The 22,475-nt window shown below is 39.3% G+C and overlaps 1 protein-coding gene across 3 annotated transcripts in view; it reads right to left on the bottom strand.

The window, feature by feature from the left end:
- LOC139764598 (potassium voltage-gated channel subfamily KQT member 1-like) overlaps positions 1–22,475 on the bottom strand; it is a 765,415-nt gene that overhangs the window by 17,448 nt on the left and 725,492 nt on the right. The window contains exons 10-12 of one of the 3 annotated variants that reach the window (XM_071691435.1): positions 22,213–22,242; positions 10,818–10,950; positions 1,338–1,470 (exon numbers count right to left, since the gene is read on the bottom strand). In XM_071691435.1, the coding sequence (XP_071547536.1) occupies positions 1,338–1,470; positions 10,818–10,950; positions 22,213–22,242 (296 nt within the window). Of the gene's footprint in view, positions 1–1,337; positions 1,471–9,795; positions 9,955–10,817; positions 10,951–22,212; positions 22,243–22,475 lie in introns of all 3 variants that reach the window. The other 2 variants (XM_071691434.1, XM_071691436.1) reach the window with 2 other exon arrangements.

Genomic DNA, 22,475 nt, shown 5'->3' on the forward strand with positions numbered 1-22,475 from the left:
GAGACGTGTGGTAATAAAAAGAGTGTGGTTGAGAGAGCAGAAGAGGGTGTTTTGAAATGGTTTGATTGCATGGAGAGAATGAGTGAGGAAAGATTGACCATGAGGATATATGTGTCAGAGGTGGAGGGAATGAGGAGAAGTGGTAGACCAAATTGGGGTGGAAAGATGGAGTGAAAAAGATTTTGAGTGATCGGGGCCTGAACATGCAGGAGGGTAAAAGGCGTGCAAGGAATAGAGTGAATTGGAACGATGTGGTATACCGGGGTTGACATGCTGTCAATGGATTGAACCAGGGCATGTGAAGCGTCTGGGGTACACCATGGAAAGTTCTGTGGGGCCTGGATGTGGAAAGGGAGCTGTGGTATCGGTACATTATTACATGACAGCTAGAGACTGAGTGTGAACGAATGTGGCCTTTGTTGTCTTTTTCTAGCACAACCTCGCGCACATGCGGGGGGAGGGGGTTGTTATTTCATGTGTGGCGAGGTGGCGATGGGAATGAATAAAGGCAGACAGCATGAATTATGTACATGTGTATATATGTATATGTCTGTGTGTGTATATATATGTATACGTTGAGATGTAAAGGTATTTATATGTGCATGTGTGGACGTGTATGTGGGTGGGTTGGGCCATTCTTTCATCTGTTTCCTTGCGCTACCTCGCTAACACGGGAGACAGCGACAAAGCAAAATAAATAAATAAATGTAAATAAATCTATAGTATCAAGATACTAAACTCAACCAAATCATTTAGAAAGGTGAGTGATGGCTGCATAGTGAATCAGCACTTCAGTGGTTGTCAAGCTGCACTTCTCTGGCTCAGCTAGCTTTCTTTTCTTGTTCCCTCACCCACATGTGGACTGCTGGCATTGTGTCCACAAACACAAAATCTCTCCTTGTCACACATAATACATGACAACACAAAACTCACACAACTCATTCTTCATAAATATAAATTTTCCTGCAGTGAGAGCTTTGTGCTAGCCCTACCTTTGGCCAAAATGGTAGAAGCACTTAGCAGGAGCATTACATACAAACATTAGTTAGAAGTAGTAAGTGGAACATTAAGCAGAAACATCAGATAAAATCATTAGGTAGGAGCCTCTAGAAACACTGTGCTAGAGTTGCCCTCTGCTAGTGACCTGCTGAACATGAGGCACTAAAGACTAAAAAGTGGCAATGGTGTTAACCAGTTATAGATACTCTTTTTACCTTAGTCATCCTTTGAGGGAATTCCCAGAGGGTACGAGAGTCAGAGATATAAACAGATAGATAAATTCATGATACAATATCAATAGTAGGTCACAGACAGGATACAGTTTGAGTTAAACTTACGAGGTAAGACCCTGAGGTTCATCAGTGTCAAGGTCAATTTCATCTGAGGCGACTTCAGTCACTGATGATGCCTGACTATGGAGTGCAGATCCCCGAGGTCCCCCTTCTCGACGTGTCCGATTAGGGGTCCCTGCTGTTGGGAAGGAAGGGCAAAGCATATAAGTGCATGCTGAAAGCCAATTCATGATACATAAAAGACAATAATAATGAAAATATGCCAGTACATATAATATCTTACAACAGTTAACTTTGTCTGCATTTGATGATATTACTTATTCCTCTGGAGAATTCCTAAAGCCAACTAATTCATTCCTATGATACTGAAATGAATATGACTGATTACTTAAGCAGCAATTAAGACTACAATAATTATGCAACACAAAGGAAATGATATATCATGAAGATAGATGGGACTCCTGGGGGAGGAAGTAAGTATATAATAACCCCAGGACGAATTTCTACGAGGGAGTCCAGGTATTACCCAGGACCTATTTCCAAAGGCTTCTGCAGCTCAAGGCTGTGCTACTTCCAGTTAGTTCTTTAAAAATTCTATACTCTAAGTGTTTATATAAAGCCTTGATAAAGGCAAATTTTCACTCAAGGTATAGCCTCTGCAGATGAAGCAGATGAAAGGAAGAAGGAGTCATGCAAGGAGTGCTCATCCTCCTCGAAGGCTCAGATTGGGTGTCTAAATGTGTGTGAATGTAACCAAGATGAGAGAAAAGGAGAGCTAGTTAGTATGTTTGAGGAAAGGAACCTGGATGTTTAGGCTCTGAGTAAAACAATGCTCAAGGGTAAAGGGGAAGAGTGGTTTGCGAATGTCTTGGGCGTAAAGTCAGGGGTTGGTGAGAGAATAAGAGCAAAGGAAGGAGTAGCACTACTCCTGAAGCAGGAGTTGTGGGAGTATGTGATAGAGTGTAAGAAAGTAAGCTCTGGACTGATATGGGTAAAACTGAAAGTGGATGGAGAAAGATGGGTGATTCTTGGTGCCTATGCACCTGGTCATGAAAAGAAAGATCATGAGAGGCAAGTGTTTTGGGAGCAGCTGAGTGAGTGTGTTAGTAGTTTTGATGCATAAGACCAGGTTAGAGTGGTGGGAGATTTGAATGTAAAGGTGAGTAATGTGGCAGTTGATGGTGTAATTGGTGTACATGGGGTGTCAGTGTTGTAAATGGAAATGGTGAAGAGCATGTAGATTTGTGTGCTGAAAAAGGACTGGTGATTGGGAATACCTGGTTTAAAAAGAGAGATATATGTAAGTATACGTATGAAAGTAGGAGAGATGGCCAGAGAGCGTCATTGGCCTACGTGTTAATTGATAGGCGCGTGAAAGAGAGACTTTTGGATGTTAATGTGCTGAGAGGGGCAACTGGAGGGATGTCTGATCATTATCTTGTGGAGGCGAAAGGAGAAGATTTGTAGAGGTTTTCAGAAAAAAGAGAGAATGGTGGAGTGAAGAGTGTGGTGAAAGTAAGTGAGCTTGGGAAGGAGACTTGTGTGAGGAAGTACCAGGAGAGACTGAGTGCAGAATGGAAAAAGGTGAGAGCAAAGGACGTAAGGGGAGTGGGGGAGGAATGGGATGTATTTAGGGAAGCAGTGATGGCTTGCGCAAAAGATTTTTGTAGCATGAGAAATGTGGGAGGTGGGCAGATTAGAAAGGGTTGTGAGTGGTGGGATGAAGAAGTAAGATTATTAGTGACAGAGAAGAGAGAGGCATTTGGACAATTTTTGCAGGGAAATAGTGCAAATGACTGGGAGATGTATAATAGAAACAGGAAGGAGGTCAAGAGAAAGGTGCAAGAGAGGAAAAGAAGGCAAATGCGAGTTGGGGTGAGAGAGTATCATTAAATTTTAGGGAGAATAAAAAAATGTATTGGAAGGAGGTAAATAAAATGCATAAGACAAAAGAACAAAACAGGGATAATGGGGAGGTAATAACAAGTAGTGGTGATGTAAGAAGGAAATAGAGTGAGTATTTTGAAGGTTTATTGAATGTGTTAGATGATAGAATGGCAGATATAGGGTGTTTTGGTCGAGGTGGTGTGCGAAGTGAGAGGGTCAGGGGGAATGGTTTGGTAAACAGAGAAGAGGTAGTGAAGGCTTTGCAGAAGATGAAAGCCGGCAAGGCGGCGGGTTTGAATGGTATTGCAGTGGAATCTATTAAAAAAGGGGCTGACTGTGTTGTTTACTGGTTGGTGAGGATATTCAATGTATGTATGGCTTATGGTGAATTACCTGAGGATTGGCGGAATGCATGCATAGTGCCATTGTACAAAGACAAAGGAGATAAAGCTGACTGTTCAAATTACAGAGGTATAAGTTTGTTGAGTATTCCAGAGAAACTATATGGGAGGTTATTGATTGAGAGGGTGAAGACATGTACGGAGCATCAGATTGGGGAAGAGCAGTGTGGTTTCAGAAGTGGTAGAGGATGTGTGGATCAGGTGTTTGCTTTGAAGAATGTGTGTGCGAAATACTTAGATAAACAAATGGATTTGTGTGTAGCATTTATTGATCTGGAGAAGGCATATGATAAGAGTTGATAGAGCTGCTCTGTGGAAGGTATTAAGAGTATGTGGTTTGGGAGGCAAGTTGCTAGAAGCAGTGAAAAGTTTTTATCAAGGATGTAAGGCATGTGTACGAGTAGGAAGAGAGGAAAGTGATTGGTTCTCTGTGAATGTCGGTTTGCGGCAGGGGTGCATGGTCTCCATAGTTGTTTAATATGTTTATGTATGGGGTTGTTAGGGAGGTGAATGCAAAAGTTATGGAGAGAGGGGCGAGTATGCAGTCTATTGTGGATGAGAGGGCTTGGGAAGTGAGTCAGGTGTTGTTTGCTGATGATACAGCACTGGTGGTTGATTGGGGTGAGAAACTGCAGAAGCTGGTGACTGAGTTTGGTAAAGTGTGTGAAAGAAGAAAGCTGAGTAAATGTGAATAAGAGCAAGATTATTAGGTACAACTGGGTTGAGGGACAAGTCAATTGGGAGATAATTTTGAATGGAGAAAAACTGGGAAAAACTGGAGGAAATGAAGTGTTTTAGTTCTCTGGGAGTGGATTTACCAGCGGATGTAACCATGGAAGCGAAAGTGAGTCACAGGGTGGGGGAGGGGGCGAAGGCTCTGGGAGTGCTGAAGAATGTGTACAAGGCGAGAACATTATCTCGGAAAGCAAAAATGGCTATGTTTGAAGGAATAGTGGTTCCAACAATGTTATATGGTTGTGAGGCATGGGCTATAGATAGGGTTGTGCGGAGGAGGGTGGATGTGTTGGAAATGAGATGTTTGAGGACAATATGTGGTGTGAGGTGGTTTAATTGAGTAAGTAATGAAAGGGTAAGAGAGATGTGTGGTAATAAAAAGAGTGTGGTTGAGAGAGCAAAAGAGGGTGTTTTGAAATGGTTTGGTCACATGGAGAGAATGAGTGAGGAAAGATTGACCAAGAGGATATATGTGTCAGAGGTGGAGGGAACGAGGAGAAGTGAGAGACCAAATTGGAGGTGGAAAGATGGAGTGAAAAAGATTTTGAGTGATTGGGGCCTGAACATGCAGGAGGGTGAAAGGTGTGCAAGGAATAGAGTGAATTGGAACGATGTGGTATATCAGGGTCGACATGCTGTCAATGGATTGAACCAGGGCATGTGAAGTGTCTGGGGTAAACCATGGAAAGTTCCGTGGGGCCTGGATGCAGAAAGGGAGCGGTGGTTTCAGTGCATCATTACATGACAGCTAGAGACTGAGTGTGAACGAATGTGGCCTTTGTTGTCTTTTCCTAGCGCTACCTCGCACACATTAGGGGGGAGGGGTTTTTATTTCATGTGTGGCGGGATGGTGATGGGAATGAATAAAGGCAGACTATGAATTATGTACATGTGTATATATGTATATGTCTGTGTGTGTATATATATGTATATGTTGAGATGTATAGGTATGTATATACATGTGTAAGTATATATATATATATATATATATATATATATATATATATATATATATATATATATATATATATATATATATATATATATATATATATATATGTCTCCATGGTTGTTTAATTTGTTTATGGATGGGGTTGTTAGGGAAGTAAATGCAAGAGTCTTGGAAAGAGGGGCAAGTATGAAGTCTGTTGGGGATGAGAGAGCTTGGGAAGTGAGTCAGTTGTTGTTCGCTGATGATACAGCGCTGGTGGCGGATTCATGTGAGAAACTGCAGAAGCTGGTGACGGAGTTTGGTAAAGTGTGTGGAAGAAGAAAGTTAAGAGTAAATGTGAATAAGAGCAAGGTTATTAGGTACAGTAGGGTTGAGGGTCAAGTCAATTGGGAGGTGAGTTTGAATGGAGAAAAACTGGAGGAAGTGAAGTGTTTTAGATATCTGGGAGTGGATCTGTCAGCGGATGGAACCATGGAAGCGGAAGTGGATCATAGGGTGGGGGAGGGGGCGAAAATTTTGGGAGCCTTGAAAAATGTGTGGAAGTCGAGAACATTATCCCGGAAAGCAAAAATGGGTATGTTTGAAGGAATAGTAGTTCCAACAATGTTGTATGGTTGCGAGGCGTGGGCTATGGATAGAGTTGTGCGCAGGAGGATGGATGTGCTGGAAATGAGATGTTTGAGGACAATGTGTGGTGTGAGGTGGTTTGATCGAGTGAGTAACGTAAGGGTAAGAGAGATGTGTGGAAATAAAAAGAGCGTGGTTGAGAGAGCAGAAGAGGGTGTTTTGAAATGGTTTGGGCACATGGAGAGAATGAGTGAGGAAAGATTGACCAAGAGGATATATGTGTCGGAGGTGGAGGGAACGAGGATATATATATATATATATATATATATATATATTATACCTGGGGATAGGAGAGAAAAAATACTCCCCAAGTATTCCTTGCCTATCGTAGAATGCGACTGAAAGGGGAGGGAGTGGGGGCAGGAAATCCTCCCCTCTCGTTTTTAATTTTCCAAAAGAAGGAACAGAGAAGGGGGCCAAGTGAGGATATTCCCTCAAAGGCTCAGTCCTCTGTTCTTAACGCTATCTTGCTAATGTGGGAAATGGCGAATATGTATACACACCAACATATACACATATACATATACAGACATATACGCATGTACATATTCATACTTGCTTGCATTCATCCATTCCTGTCGCCACTCCGCCCCACAGGAGAAAGAATACTGCCCATGTATTCCCTGCATGTCTAATAAGGTGACTAAGAGGGGAGGGGCCAGATTGCTGCAAATATCCCTTCATGTGTTACTTTCCAAATGAAGGAGCCAAATGAGGAATAATTCTTCTAAAGCTCTGTCATCTGTTCTTGATGCTTACTTGCTTATGCAGGAAATGGCAAGCACGTATGAAAGAAAATATGTATAGGTGTTTATATAGGTGATACTGAACTCTGCCTTTCGTGAGGTTATACTAAGAATGGAAAGGCATCATCGATGTGACTATATCATTGGAGTACAATCTCATCAAAGAACTTCTGACTTCAGAGGAATTCACATTACCCTGCTACTAGAAGTAGTGCAGCCTTAGACTGCAAGAGCGTCTGGGAAAAGATCTTAGGTACAGCAGGACCCTTTTTTAGAAATTAGTCCAGAAGGAATTATATATATATATATATATATATATATATATATATATATATATATATATATATATATATATATATATATATATATATATACATATATATATATATATATATATATATATATATATATATATATATATATATATATATATATATATATATATTTGCCGTTAGGTTCAATACATCTACTGAAACAAATGGGTAAAAGTTAACTTTTAATCCAATTCCATTATTCTAAAGGAAATTTCAGTCATCTTACAAGAATGATAATCTGTTTTACTGCTATTATGACTTGGCATATCCTAAAGAAAAGCTCTTTCAAGAAAACAAAAGAACATGCACAAATGTATCTGTGCATGTATATAGTCTTGTAAGTAATTCATAAAACTTGAAAGTAAAAAGTTATAACTACTTAGTGGGTAGGGTCTATAACTATAGAAAAGGGAATTTTTCAGCATTCTTTAAGTATTGGTTATTCAGACAGATAGATCACAGAATGTAATTTATAAAAGAAAAACAAGTAATTTTTTTTAATCTCACCTCTGAAATGCTATGCAAGATATAATCTTCAAACATAATATATCAAGCTTTAATGAGACCAATGCAGAATTATTTATGTAAATAAGAATGTGTATTTTAACTTTTAACATTAGTATTTACAGCATCAATGTGATCAGCAAATAACTATATATATATATATATATATATATATATATATATATATATATATATATATATATATATATATATATATACAGGTACATCATCGATTTTCCGGCACTCTTGGTTCCAAAGCCTTGCCAGATTAACCATTTTGCCGGACCAACAGTGGTCAAGAAATAATTTTTCATCAACAAACTTCTAACCCATTAATTATACATCTCCCATGCGTCTAAAGTATACCATGGACGGGTAGAAATTTAAATTAAACAAATATTAAATGTATGAGCACCCCAAGATGGTAAGTCTGTCCTTAGATTGTTTAAATCCAGTGGCATATCTAGGGTATGGCAGGTAGGGCAGGTGCCCTGGGTGCCACTTGAAGGGGGGTGCCAGCGGCGTAATGGCGTCCTGGATCCAGACAATGATTTGGATCTTAAAGATTTAGATTTCTTGTCCATGAAAACATATTTTTGGCATTTTGGAATCACATTGATATTATCATTAGTTCAATAGTTATTCACAAAAATTGTTATTTCTGTAATGGCATCCTGGATCCAGACAATGAATCGGATCACTCCCAAAATCTAATCAATTGGTCCTTGTTTCATTTCTGACTTTCTCTGAAACTTTCATCAAAATTTGTTCATTATTTTTGTTGAAAGTTGCTCACAGACAAACAAACAAACACTGGTAAAAACACAATCTCCTTGGTGGAGGTAATAAAAATGAAGAACATTATTGTCATTTGTTTGGACAGGGGCACAATTTCTGTGCTTGCCATAGGCGTTATTTCCCCTAGATACGGCCCTGTTTGAATCCTGTGGGGTTTTCTTTGTCTTCTGTTGTTAGTGTTTTCCTAGGTGTGCATCGCCACAATAAAGCAGTTTTGTCTGTATTATACACCTGCTCAGGACTGAGGTGCTTGTCACCTACGAGTTTCACAAATTCGTCCACATACTCGGCAGTTCTTTCATGGTTTGCAGGCTGCTTTTCTCGGCAAACTTTATTCATGGAAATTCCATGACGTTTCTTGATTCTTTGAAGCCATCCTTCACCATAGTCATGCTCATGTCGTAATTTAAGTTCTTTATGGAACAACTTAGCCTGGTCCATTATCATGCTAACTGACAAGTCCACTCCATCACTCCGATGCTGTCAAAACCATTCCATCATCATTCAATCATGCTCAGCACCCTTACCATCTTTCATAGTTTTTCTAATCGCCATTTGCTTCCTGGAATCACTTTCTGCATAGAATTTCAATATTTTCTCCCTTTGCTTCTTTACATCATAAACAGTTGATGAACAATTGCTGTAGATGTCACACAGCTTAAGCACCAAAACACCACAGTCCATTTTTTCAACAGCTCTACCTTATCTTGGATCAATATGGACTGGTGTTTATGTTTGACACCATGACTGACACTCTCATATGTCTTAGAAGCCGTAGCTAGGGTTAAATTTAAGCAAAATAAGCTAAGAATCTCACAGAATTGCAGTATCACGACCCACAAGTGCAGTGTAAAGAATCTAAATAAGAGCGCCCTACACACAACGCCATCTGTGGCCGCCCAGTAAACTAGTCTGGTGGCTGCGGTAATTTCAAGTTCTCTAATGTAATTCTGTCCAGACGAAAGGAGGTGCCGAACCATCAGTTGCCGGAAATTAGGTGGTGCACCTGTAAATATTTATGAGGAACCTTGGTTTTTCTAATTAGATATGCATTTAGTCACATGAGTAAATACATAATATCTATTCATTGAAAAAATAAATAGGGGAAACATCCTGGCATCTGTCTACATTTAATGCTTGAATGCAAATGCAATCCGAACTGTAAATTCATTATAAATAATTTGTATAAGATGTATAAGCATGTACAGTACCGTGCAACATCACCGCTGATCATTTTGCTGAAATACTATAAGTTTATTCCTTAATAACTGGAGGAATTAACTCTAACATTCATAACACGGAAACTGCCAAAGTAGGACTAGGAACAAGATAATTACTCTTAGATAAGAATTAATTCACAATAGCTCAAATCATATTTTTCTCATGAATACATTGCAGAAACTGCTTTGTATACATTATAAAATATAACCATGGAGCAAACATTATAAAGCTCTTTTGATTTATGTTGAAATTATGAACATTATGATCATGCTTCTGTCCTGCTTTAATGGCCACAACACTGTCTTGTGTACAACTTACCCGTGCACTCATAGCTGCGTGACCTAGACAATCCCCTGACCCGCCCAGGGTTGCCTAGGTGGGTGGTGGGTGGTGCCCCTGGGATTTCCGTGATGGGCGACACACACCCCAGCATGCCCCTCAGGCGAGCCATGGACGACCACCGCCGCGCCACCTCCTCTACACCCATGCAACAGACGACACCACCACACCACATCAATACACGCTGGCGCTACACTACGCCACACCAGCATGCTTGTGCCCACTCCTGCCCTACACCTCCTGCCTGCTGTGGCAAATATGAAAAATGACCTGCTGTTTTCTTTACTAGGTCAGCTGAGGATTGGTGGGGAGCAGGGGTGGGACACTAGCCCGCTGGTGAAAGCCTTGCAACAGGGACATGACACCTTATTACAGATTCGAGCTGCGACAACACACAAGGCTCTCAAGACTTCTGTGTGGGTTAGTACAAGGCTTGAGACATGGAAGGCACCATCTACTCTGTGTTGGCTCAACCACAGCTAAACAAGCACTACATGGACCTACATCAACACATTGCAAAGTGGTAGCCAAAATTGAAATGCAGACACTCTTGTCGAAAGTAGTCTGTATAAACCTTATGTATTAATATACACTTGATTTTCAGAGCAGAGTGTGATGATGAGAAATTAAAACTAAATAAAAGTAACACTAAGGCTATGTGCTGTAAAACTGTATATTGGGTAGATGGTACGAATAAATGTTTGGCAATATCATGGATTAACTCTTTAAATAAAGCACAATTCATGGTTAATAATAATATGAGGACATACAGTACATGAACAAGGAGCAAAGACATGTACACATGAGGCATGACTAGTAAGGTATGCACAAAGACAACCAGTTGTGTATCAACATCAAGGTCCCCTGTCACATCATCACACTAAGAGGCTTTATTTCCTCTCCTACACCAACATCATATCCCTCCTGCTTATCTTTTTTTCTCCCTCTACCCTCTTTCTTCATTCCTTACAAAAAGATTCCTTTATGTGAATTCCACGAACCTGCCCTTGGCTCCTCTACATAGAAGACCATATCACCCTCACTATCTCTTCTGCTAGAGTTATCAGGAGCAGCTGAAACATCCATTTTACTTTTGGACTTTCTTCTTCGCAGGACACTTGCTCTCTTGGCCATCTGAATGACAAATCAAAGATAAGACGTATAAATTTGAGGAACTATATTACATGTTGGGCATCTTCTTAAACAAGATATCTTACTGTTAGCATGTGAATGAGTAGAAACAGAAAACTCCTTGTAAAGAAAATGGAATTTGCAATATACCTATTAAGCTGTAGATGAGAGATACTAGTAAATTTGCTATATATTACTATAATACTAAAACCAATCATGACATTTGCAAACTCAGAAATAATAACATTTTGTTACATGAACAGCTCTCTATGAATTAACCTCTTAACTCCTCACTTGGGTTTTCTTTCCAACCTGTGGATCTTATTTTCTCAACTGTTTAAGATATGCTTTTAACCATACAATTTCAAAGACATTCATTTAATACACAAAAAACATCAGAAAGATATCTTGCCCACTACTTTCCCTCTGATAATGTGTAAAAGATTTGTAGATGTTTCAATAAAAAAAAACAATAAAAAATGCAACAATAAGGCCTCAATAATGAGTTGCCAATGTGCATAGCATTCATTTCATTACAGTGAAAAATCTATGACTGCATATTACAGTTTCATCTCACATGAAAAATATCATCTTATATATAATATGTGATTCACATATAAATCAGACATACCACTCAGTCAGCGTTGTCAAGGTCATACAAGCACTGGCAACACTGCCTCCACTTCTTCTATAAGACCCTCTACTTCCTTATCTTGGTTAACTTAGAGTACTGGGAGTCAGCATCATCATAAAATCACACTCTCCCCGATCCAACTACATATCATCATTGTCAAGGGAATCAGGATCATCTGCCAGGTCCTCTGAATCTAGTTAAAAGTTGCTTAATCTCCTTTCTATAAAATGCTCAACAGTGTGCTGCCACTGTCATGGCTGGATGTTGACTGACTGTGCAGAACTTATCATGGACTGCCACCTTGGCAATCATCCAGGATTGGTGGGCAGCACTGAAATTGAGGGGCGAAACTTGATGTGTAAATCTATGTCTAAAGGAGTTGTCCGGCTCACATTAATATCCATCTAGAGGAGTTAAGAGGTTAAATCAAAATACCATGCAGTGAGCAGTAAAGCTTCTAATCATGCATGTACAGCATTTGAATTAAAACTGTAACAATGATGTGTCAGCTGCCTTTGCAAATTAGCAGCTTTAACCTAAAAATTCAATGCAATATGATGAATGAACAAATGGTAACATTTCATATAATTTTATCATCCATAATAAACTGCATATTAATTCTAGTTATAAAGATATACAGAACTATGCACACAGATGCTTGTTTGATAAAGAGATTGTCTTACAAAATATTCTAAAAACAACACCAGATGAATATCTGATTACACCATTTCCCATAGTAATTCACTTACTAAAAAAAGAGTAAAAACTAAGTGCAATTAACAAAATCTTAGTATATTAGAGTAACTTTGCCAAGAACACAAATTCAAACTCTTATAAAATTTTTGAAAATGCAATGTATCAAACATAAGACAATAATGGTTAACATTTATAAAAAAAAAAAAAGTTTGAAAAGACAGGGCTTGAACAGTAATCTGTAGGTATTTCTGAGGTCATTCCTTTTCTTTCTAAATGGAAAACTTATCCATCAGGCTGCCCTTTGGGAAACTCCTGAAGAAACTTTAAGAAGACCACCAAAAAATTGTATGGCAAACTGAAACTGTACATAAGAAAACAAACAAAGGAGAATGTACCATAGCTTTCAACCTTGTATGCTGTCAATGGACTGAACCAGGGCATGTGAAATGTCTGAGGTAAACCATGGAAAGGTCTCTGGGGCATGGATAGAGACTAAGTGTGAATGAATGCGGTGTTATGTCTGTTTTCCTGGTACTACCTCGCTGAAGCAAGGGGTAACAATGCTGTTTCCTGTGGGGCATGGTAGCGATGAAAATGGATGAAGGCAAGCAATTATGAATATCTAAATGTGTATATATATATATGTCTGTGTATGGTTATGTATATGTTGATATGTATATATGTATGTATATGTGCGTGAGAGGGTTAGGGAAAATGATTTGGTAAACAGAGAAGAGGTAGTAAAAGCTTTGCGGAAGATGAAAGCCGGCAAGGCAGCGGGTTTGGATGGTATTGCAGTGGAATTTATAAAAAAAAAAAAGGGGGTGACTGTGTTGTTGACTGGTTGGTAAGGTTATTTAATGTATGTATGATTCATGGTGTGGTGCCTGAGGATTGGCGGTATGCTTGCATAGTGCCATTGTACAAAGGCAAAGGGGACAAAGGTGAGTGCTCAAATTACAGAGGTATAAGTTTGTTGAGTATTTCTGGTAAATTATAAGGGAGGGTATTGATTCAGAGGGTGAAGGCATGTACAGAGCATCAGATTGGGGAAGAGCAGTGTGGTTTCAGAAGTGGTAGAGGATGTGTGGATCAGGTGTTTGCTTTGAGGAATGTATGTGAGAAATACTTAGAAAAGCAAATGGATTTGTATGTAGCATTTATGAATCTGGAGAAGGCATATGATAGAGTTGATAGAGATGCTCCGTGGAAGATATTAATAATATATGGTGTGGGGGGCAAGTTGTTAGCAGTGAAAAGTTTTTATTGAGGATGTAAGGCATGTGTATGTGCAGGATGAGAGGAAAGTGATAGGTTCTCAGTGAATGTAGGTTTGCGGCAGGGGTGTGTGATGTCTCTGTGGTTGTTTAATTTGTTTATGGATGGGGTCGTTAGGGAGGTGAATGCAAGAGTTTTGGAAAGAGGGGCAAGTATGCAGTCTGTTGTGGATGAGAGAGCTTGGGAAGTGAGTTAGTTGTTGTTCGCTGATGATACAGCGCTGGTGGCTGATTCATGTGAGAAACTGCAGAAGCTGGTGACTGAGTGTGTGAAAGAAGAAAGTTGAGAGTAAATGTGAATAAGAGCAAGGTTATTAGGTACAGTAGGGTTGAGGGTCAAGTCATTTGGGAGGTAAGTTTGAATGGAGAAAAACTGGAGGAAGTGAAGTGTTTTAGATATCTGGGAGTGGATTTGGCAGCGGATGGAACCATGGAAGCGGAAGTAAATCATAGGATGGGGGAGGGGGCAAAAATTCTGAGAGCGTTGAAGAATGTGTGGAAGTCGAGAACATTATCTCGGAAAGCAAAAATGGGTATGTTTGAAGGAATAGTGGTTCCAACAATGTTGTATGGTTGCGAGGCATGGGCTATGGATAGAGTTGTGTGCATGGAGAGAATGAGTGAGGAAAGATTGACCAAGAGGATGTATGTGTCAGAGGTGGAGGGAACGAGGAGAAGTGGGAGACCAAATTGGAGGTGGAAAGATGGAGTGAAAAAGATTTTGAGTGATCGGGGCCTGAACATGCAGGAGGGTGAAAGGCGTGCAAGGAATAGAGTGAATTGGAACGATGTGGTATACCGGGGTCGATGTGCTGTCAATGGATTGAACCAAGGCATGTGAAGCGTCTAGGGTAAACCATGGAAAGTTCTGTGGGGCCTGGATGTGGAAAGAGAGCTGTGGTTTCGGTGCATTATAAAGAGACAGCTGGAGACTGAGAGTGAACGAATGTGGCCTTTGTTGTCTTTTCCTTGCGCTACCTTGCACACATGAGGGGGGAGGGGGATGGTATTCCATGTGTGGTGAGGTGGCGATGGGAATGAATAGGGGCAGACAGTGTGAATTGTGTGCATGGGTATATATGTATGTGTCTGTGTGTGTATATATATGTGTACATTGAGATGTATAGGTATGAATATTTGCGTGTGTGGGCGTGTGTGTGTGTGTACATTGTGTATGGGGGTGGGTTGTGCCATTTCTTTCGTCTGTTTCCTTGCGCTACCTCGCAAACGCAGGAGACAGCGACAAAGCAAAATAAAATAAATAAATAAATATATATGAGAAGCGTGGGAGGTGGGTTGATTAGAAAGGGTAGTGAGTGGTGGGATGAAGAAGTAAGATTATTAGTGAAAGAGAAGAGAGAGGCATTTGGACGATTTTTGCAGGGAAAAAATGCAATTGAGTGGGAGATGTTTAAAAGAAAGAGACAGGAGGTCAAGCGAAAGGTGCAAGAGGTGAAAAAGAGGGCAAATGAGCGTTGGGGTGAGAGAATATCATTAAGTTTTAGGGAGAATAAAAAGATCTTCTGGAAGGAGGTAAATAAAGTGCGTAAGACAAGGGAGCAAATGGGAACTTCAGTGAAGGGCGCAAATGGGGAGGTGATAACAAGTAGTGGTGATGTGAGAAGGAGATGGAGTGAGTATCTTGAAGGTTTGTTGAATGTGTTTGATGATAGAGTGGCAGATATAGGGTGTCTTGGTCGAGGTGGTGTGCAAAGTGAGAGGGTTGGGGAAAATGATTTGGTAAACAGAGAAGAGGTAGTAAAAGCTTTGCGGAAGATGAAAGCCGGCAAGGCAGCAGGTTTGGATGGTATTGCAGTGGAATTTATTAAAAAAGGGGGTGACTGTATTGTTGACTGGTTGGTAAGGTTATTTGATGTATGTATGACTCATGGTGAGGTGCCTGAGGATTGGCGGAATGCGTGCATAGTGCCATTGTACAAAGGCAAAGGGGATAAGAGTGAGTGCTCAAATTACAGAGGTATAAGTTTGTTGAGTAGTAAATTATATGGGAGGGTATTGACTGAGAGGGTGAAGGCATGTACAGAGCATCAGATTGGGGAAAAGCAGTGTGGTTTCAGAAGTGGTAGAGGATGTGTGGATCAGGTGTTTGCTTTGAGGAATGTATGTGAGAAATACTTAGAAAAGCAAATGGATTTGTATGTAGCATTTATGGATCTGGAGAAGGCATATGATAGAGTTGATAGAGATGCTCTGTGGAAGGTATTAAGAATATATGGTGTGGGTGGCAAGTTGTTAGAAGCAGTGAAAAGTTTTTATCGAGGATGTAAGGCATGTGTACGTGTAGGAAGAGAGGAAAGTGATTGGTTCTCAGTGAATGTAGGTTTGCGGCAGGGGTGTGTGATGTCTCCATGGTAGTTTAATTTGTTTATGCATGGGGTTGTTAGGGAGGTGAATGCAAGAGTTTTGGAAAGAGGGGCAAAAATAAAGTCTGTTGTGGATGAGAGAGCTTGGGAAGTGAGTCAGTTGTTGTTCGCTGATGATACAGCGCTGGTGGCTGATTCATGTGAGAAACTGCAGAAGCTGGTGACTGAGTTTGGTAAAGTGTGTGCATGAAGAAAGTTAAGAGTAAATGTGAATAAGAGCAAGGTTATTAGGTACAGTAGGGTTGAGGGTCAAGTCAACTGGGAGGTAAGTTTGAATGGAGAAAAACTGGAGGAAGTAAAGTGCTTTAGATATCTGGGAGTGGATCTGGCAGTGGATGGAACCATGTAAGCGGAAGTGAATCATAGGGTGGGGGAGGGGGCGAAAATCCTGGGAGCCTTGAAGAATGTGTGGAAGTCGAGAACATTATCTCGGAAAGCAAAAATGGGTATGTTTGAAGGAATAGTGGTTCCAACAATGTTGTATGGTTGCAAGGCGTGGGCTATGGATAGAGTTGTGCGCAGGAGGGTGGATGTGCTGGAAATGAGATGTTTGAGGACAATGTGTGGTGTGAGGTGGTTTGATCGAGTAAGTAATGTAAGGGTAAGAGAGATGTGTGGAAATAAAAAGAGCGTGGTTGAGAGAGCAGAAAAGGTGTTTTGAAATGGTTTGGGCACATGGAGAGAATGAGTGAGGAAAGATTGACCAAGAGGATATATGTGTCGGAGGTGGAGGGAACGAGGAGAAGTGGGAGACCAAATTGGAAGTGGAAAGATGGAGTGAAAAAGATTTTGAGTGATCGGGGCCTGAACATGCAGGAGGGTGAAAGGCGGGCAAGGAATAGAGTGAATTGGATCGATGTGGTATACCGGGGTTGATGTGCTGTCAGTGGATTGAATCACAGCATGTGAAGCGTCTGGGGTAAACCACGGAAAGCTGTGTGGGGCCTGGATGTGGAAAGGGAGCTGTGGTTTCGGGCATTATTGCATGACAGCTTGAGACTGAGTGTGAACGAATGAGGCCTTTGTTGTCTTTTCCTAGCGCTACCCTGCACACATGAGGGGGGAGGGGGATGGAATTCCATGTGTGGCGAGGTGGCGATGGAAATGAATAAAGGCAGACAGTGTGAATTGTGTGCATGGGTATATATGTATGTGTCTGTGTGTGTATATATATGTGTACATTGAGATGTATACGTATGTATATTTGCGTGTGTGGACGTGTGTGTATATACATGTGTATGGGGGCGGGTTGGGCCATTTCTTTTGTCTGTTTCCTTGCGCTACCTCGCAAACGCGGGAGACAGCGACAAAGCAAAAAGAAGAAAAAAAAAAAAAAAAAAAAAATATATATATATATATATATATATATATATATATATATATATATATATATATATATATATATATATAAAGAGTGTGGTTGAGAGAGCAGAAGGGCACACTGAAGTGGTTTGGACATAAGAAAAGAACGCATGAGGAAAGGTTGACAAAGAGGATATATGTGTCAGAGGTGGAGGGAACAAGGAGAAAGATGGATTGAAAAAGATTCGGAGCAATCAGGGCCTGAACATGCAGGAGGGTGAAAGGCATACACAGAATAAACAAAACTGGAATAATGTGGTATACTGTGGTTAATGTGCTGTCAATGGACTGAACCATGGCATATGAAACATCTGGGGTAAACCATGGAAAGGTCTATGGGGTCTGGATGTGGATAGGAAGCTGTGGTTTAGGTGCATTACATATGACAGCTAGATAATGAGTGTGAGAAGAGGTGGCGTTGCTGTTTCCTGTGGGGTGGTGTGGCGCTGGGAATGGATGAAGGCAAGCAAGTATGAATATGAACATGAGTATATATGTATATTTAAGTGCATGTATATATGTATAGGTTATGTATATATATATATATATATATATATATATATATATATATATATATATATATATATATATATATATATATATATATATGCATATGTACATGTATGTATATGTGTGTGTGTGTACGAGTTTTCTGGTGCTATCTTGCTAACACAGGAAACAGTTCCACTTACTGTTATATCCACTCACAAGTGTTTAAAACATTCTAACTTCTAATTCTCTCCATTCAAATCTAATACTCTTGCTTTAATTCATATTTACTCAACTTTCTCAATGCATATGCTCCCAAACTAAGACACTAGCTTCTGCAGTTTTTCTTTCTTATCTGCCACCAGCACATCATCAGTAAACAATAAATAACCCCCAGCCAGGCCCCTTTCTTCATGCATACTGCATACCTACCCCTCTATTCATGACCCTTGCATTCACCTTCCTTACCATTCCATCCATAAACAGATTAAACAGCCATGGTGACATCAAACATCCTTGCTGCAAACCTACCTTAACTTGGAACCACTCACACTCCACTCTACCTATTTACACAAATGCCTTACTCTCTTGATAAAAACTCATTGTCTTTTAACAGCTTTCCTCCCACACCATATATTTATAGCATTTCCTACACAGCATCTCTATCAACCTTATCATGTAATTTCTCTACATATATAAATGCCAAATTCATATTCTTCTAAGTGTCTTGTACACAATCTTCAAAGCATAAACCTGTTCTTCCCCAGTCTGATGATCTGTGCATGTCACCATTCTCTCAGTCACCATGCTTCCATACAACTTACTAAGTGCACTCAACAAACTTACACATCTGTATCTGAGCATTTACATTTGTCCCTAATGTCTTTTATCAAATGGCAATATTTATGCATTTTGAGAACCCTCAGGCAACTCAACATGATCCACACATACAATGAAAATCCCAACTAACAATTCAACTATATGGTTCCCCTTTTCTTAAGAAATGCAACTGCAATACCATTCATTGGATTTTTTTTCAAAAAGTCCTGCTGCTTTATGATAAAGTTTTCCTATATATGACCACCCATTTCATCCTACATATCACAGTGTGAAGGTCCTCTGACATACAGATGACCTTACAATTACTTCACAGCACCCTGACACTACAGAAACAACAAATAAACAATACTACACAGCAAAACTGGAAAAGTGGCTCACCAGAACAGAAAGTCTGCATCCCACAAGCTGTCAGTTACCATTTTGACTCTAGACAGACATGAATCCAACCTGTACCAAGCTGTCACCAAGAAGTGCCAATTACTCTCTCAACAAAATACCCATTGTTCTGGGAATCACACATGCCACTCACCCCCAACAAAACAAACATCAACAAAAACATATAAAACAAAGTAAATGCCTTTAGAAAACTAACTGATACCAGAATGAGACAAGAATCTTCTAGCATCCTTTACAATAAATTCATCTGCTCTAACCTATACTACTCTGTCAATATCAAAAATATCAAAGTTGCAAGCTACACAAAATAGAGCATTTAGAGCAAACACTGGCTGCCTAGTAACAAAAGCACCCACAAGCACTCTAGAGAACATGAGGGCATTGATATCATTAAGGAGGGCGTGCTGGTTAGCATCAGTTGCACATTTCTGCAAACCGCTTCATTATAACTTGAAGTGGCAGGAGACATTATTGCTCCGACAGCATGTGTCCTTCATTGGTTTGATTCTCATATTTTGACTCAAGCAGTTCAGTTGCACAATTCTTCAAGCCCCTTCATTATAATCTGAAGTGGTAGAAGACATTTTTGCTCCAACAGCATGTGTCCTTCACTGGTCAGATCCTCAGACTGTGACTCAAGCAGCTCAGCCACAACTTGTTCTCCAATATCCTCAAAGCAAAGATTTTTGGCAGAAGTCACAATTGTCTGCTTGATTTAGGGATTTGTTTCTGCATAGCCAAATATGGCAATCACACCCTAATCTATAGGCTGAAGGAAGTTGGTGGTGTTTTTGGAAAGGAACTCTATTCTAGCATTTAGATTCATCACAGTCAAGCATTCAGGGTACCCTGGTGCACTGTTAGGAATAAGCAATACATTATTGGCTAAGTTCTTTCTGGCACAGTAGTACTCTGCAGCTGGAGAAAAAGCCAATAAACCATCTGTGAAAAATACCAGGTGATCCACACATTCTGGTTAGAATGCTAAATGAAAGGTAAAGCCAGCTCTACTTACCCCTGAGATTTTTTGAAATTAAACTCTAGCAAAGGCTTAAGCTTAAAATCTCCCTCAGTAATCCTGCCCAAAAGTAGTGGCAAGTAATCTTTGCAAACTTAAATCCTGATATAATCTTTTCTTTCTTTATAAATAAAGACCTTCCTGGCATTGTTTTCCAAAATATGACAGTCTGGTCCAAATTAAATACTTGCTGAGGTGTGCAACCTCCTTCCTTATTAATTTTCTCTAAGTACACAGGGTAACATTCTGCTGCCCCTATGTCACCATTGGCAGCCTTCCCAGTCATGTGTGTGTAGGATGTTATGCCAACTGTGATGCCTCTTGAACTCCTGAAACCACAACTTGCTTACAGAGAAAACTGCCTCCAACTTGTCTCGTTTACTTCTCCTGGATAATCATAGTTGTTACTAGCATGTTCCTCTGATTCTAGTCTTCTTTTCAAACACTAAGGAAGTTCTCCATATTTTCCATTACACTGCTCCTTCTCCTGTATACTAACTTAACAATTATCTCATCCTTACTTTTCATAATAAGGTCACAGCTGAGTAAGTGAGATCCATGGTCTTGGCCATAACCATGAATTTCTTGTCATCATCGAACCTCCTAAACACCTCTAATTCCACATCTGAGGTAATAGCTTGATGCTTAATATTCCCCTGAGTATGTTTGGCATTTTAGACAAACATAGTGAAGTAATTACACTTACTTTGGAGGCAGGAAATAATGGGTAAAGTTGCAGGCATATTGTGGCAAGCAAATGGTGGCTAAAAAAATTTTGTTTACTGGCTGACTGCTAATGGATGGGACATGTATAAATATTTTGGTTTGACATCATTAACAAATGCGCAATGATTAGAAATAATACCTTAAAGTATCATAAATAAAAGAATAACTATCTTAGAAATAAAAAAAAATGATAAATACATTCTTTTCTATTCTGTTGCAACCTTGAGGGTTTAAATGCAGTTATATGAGTTTGTAGTCTACTTCCTAACAACTGTAGGCATTAAATTTTCCTCAGTGAGTGGCCACTATGATGGCTGTACTTGTCAACTGAATAAGGAATAAGAAAAATTGCTAAAATAAAAAAGAATCTTGAAAAATACCTGACAAATAGTTCTGGATTTCTGTAGTTTCAACAGTCCCGATGTCTGTATTTCTGATGCTGTACCAGTACTATATTCATATGCATTTACAAGTTTTATAATCATACCTTTTTGAAGATATAATGAAACATATATTATCCATATATCAGCACTGTCATTTCATGTGGATGGAGTTTCAATAAAATCTTTTTAACACAACAGGTAGTACTTTTAAGAATCACTGATTAGCCAGATTATTCGTCCATCAAAGCATGTATATCTGGATTGTTTGCAGAAACATCCATTGGAAAAGATAAGAATTGTTGAAAATATGTTGAAAAAAAGCAAAATAAAATATTGGTTGGAAAGAAAATGGAAGAAAAAAGTCTCTTTTAAAAATGCCACTAAAACAAAATTCTCTGAAATACACAAACAGAATATACTTCATATTTAATGATAAAGGAAATCAAATTTTTGAACTTTCACGTTGAACATGCAAGATGATACACAATACCAGATGAGATACAATGTTGCATATGTCTTGGCAAGAATCTCTTAGCAGTTACATTATCAATGGCACAAAGACTAATGCCATGCATTTACAATATTTCAGACAAATATCCCTAAGTACAAGTTATACTCTCTATGGTTTACATTCATCCATACACATCTTTTCATGCACATGCACACAATTACATTTTTCCACTAATGAAATTAATGTACACTCTACATAGGAGTGACAAAAAATAAGCAGCAGTCAGTTTGTTTTCATACAAAAAACAGTCAAACTGTATAAAGTATATACTTAACATTTGCTACAACCAACTCCTGCTCTAACATTTTTTCCAGTCATACATTTTCAGCCTTAATGCTGTATACCATTTAAATGAAATACTCATTACAATAACCAATCACAATCAAAACTGAAACTGCATATTCTTACTAAAAACTTCTCTCATAAACTGAATAATACTGGGAAGTAAAGGGATGTGAATCTGCTGCAAAAGGGAATGGTGTAGCATTAACGGACACACATAATGGAAAGGGTTGCTATAATTGCTCAGGGTTAGCTACAATACTTCACCTTGCTTAGTGGTGTATTCAGAGAACTCTCCTGCAAAATTGAATCAAAATCTACAGTATTGAATATTAACATGAATAATAATATTTCAAAATATTTCAGTAAGAATAAGTTTAAATGCATAAGCATGAAAAGTTCTGATATTTTCACATTACACGTCTCTACAGGATACTGTTAAAAACTGCTTCTCGGCTAAAGGCAACATAAGTGTACTTTGAATTATCTTGCAAGATATTTGAATTATAAGATGCAAATCAATGAATTTC

Source organism: Panulirus ornatus, chromosome 50 (assembly GCF_036320965.1).
Source record: "Panulirus ornatus isolate Po-2019 chromosome 50, ASM3632096v1, whole genome shotgun sequence".
Taxonomy (NCBI): Eukaryota; Metazoa; Arthropoda; class Malacostraca; order Decapoda; family Palinuridae; genus Panulirus; species Panulirus ornatus.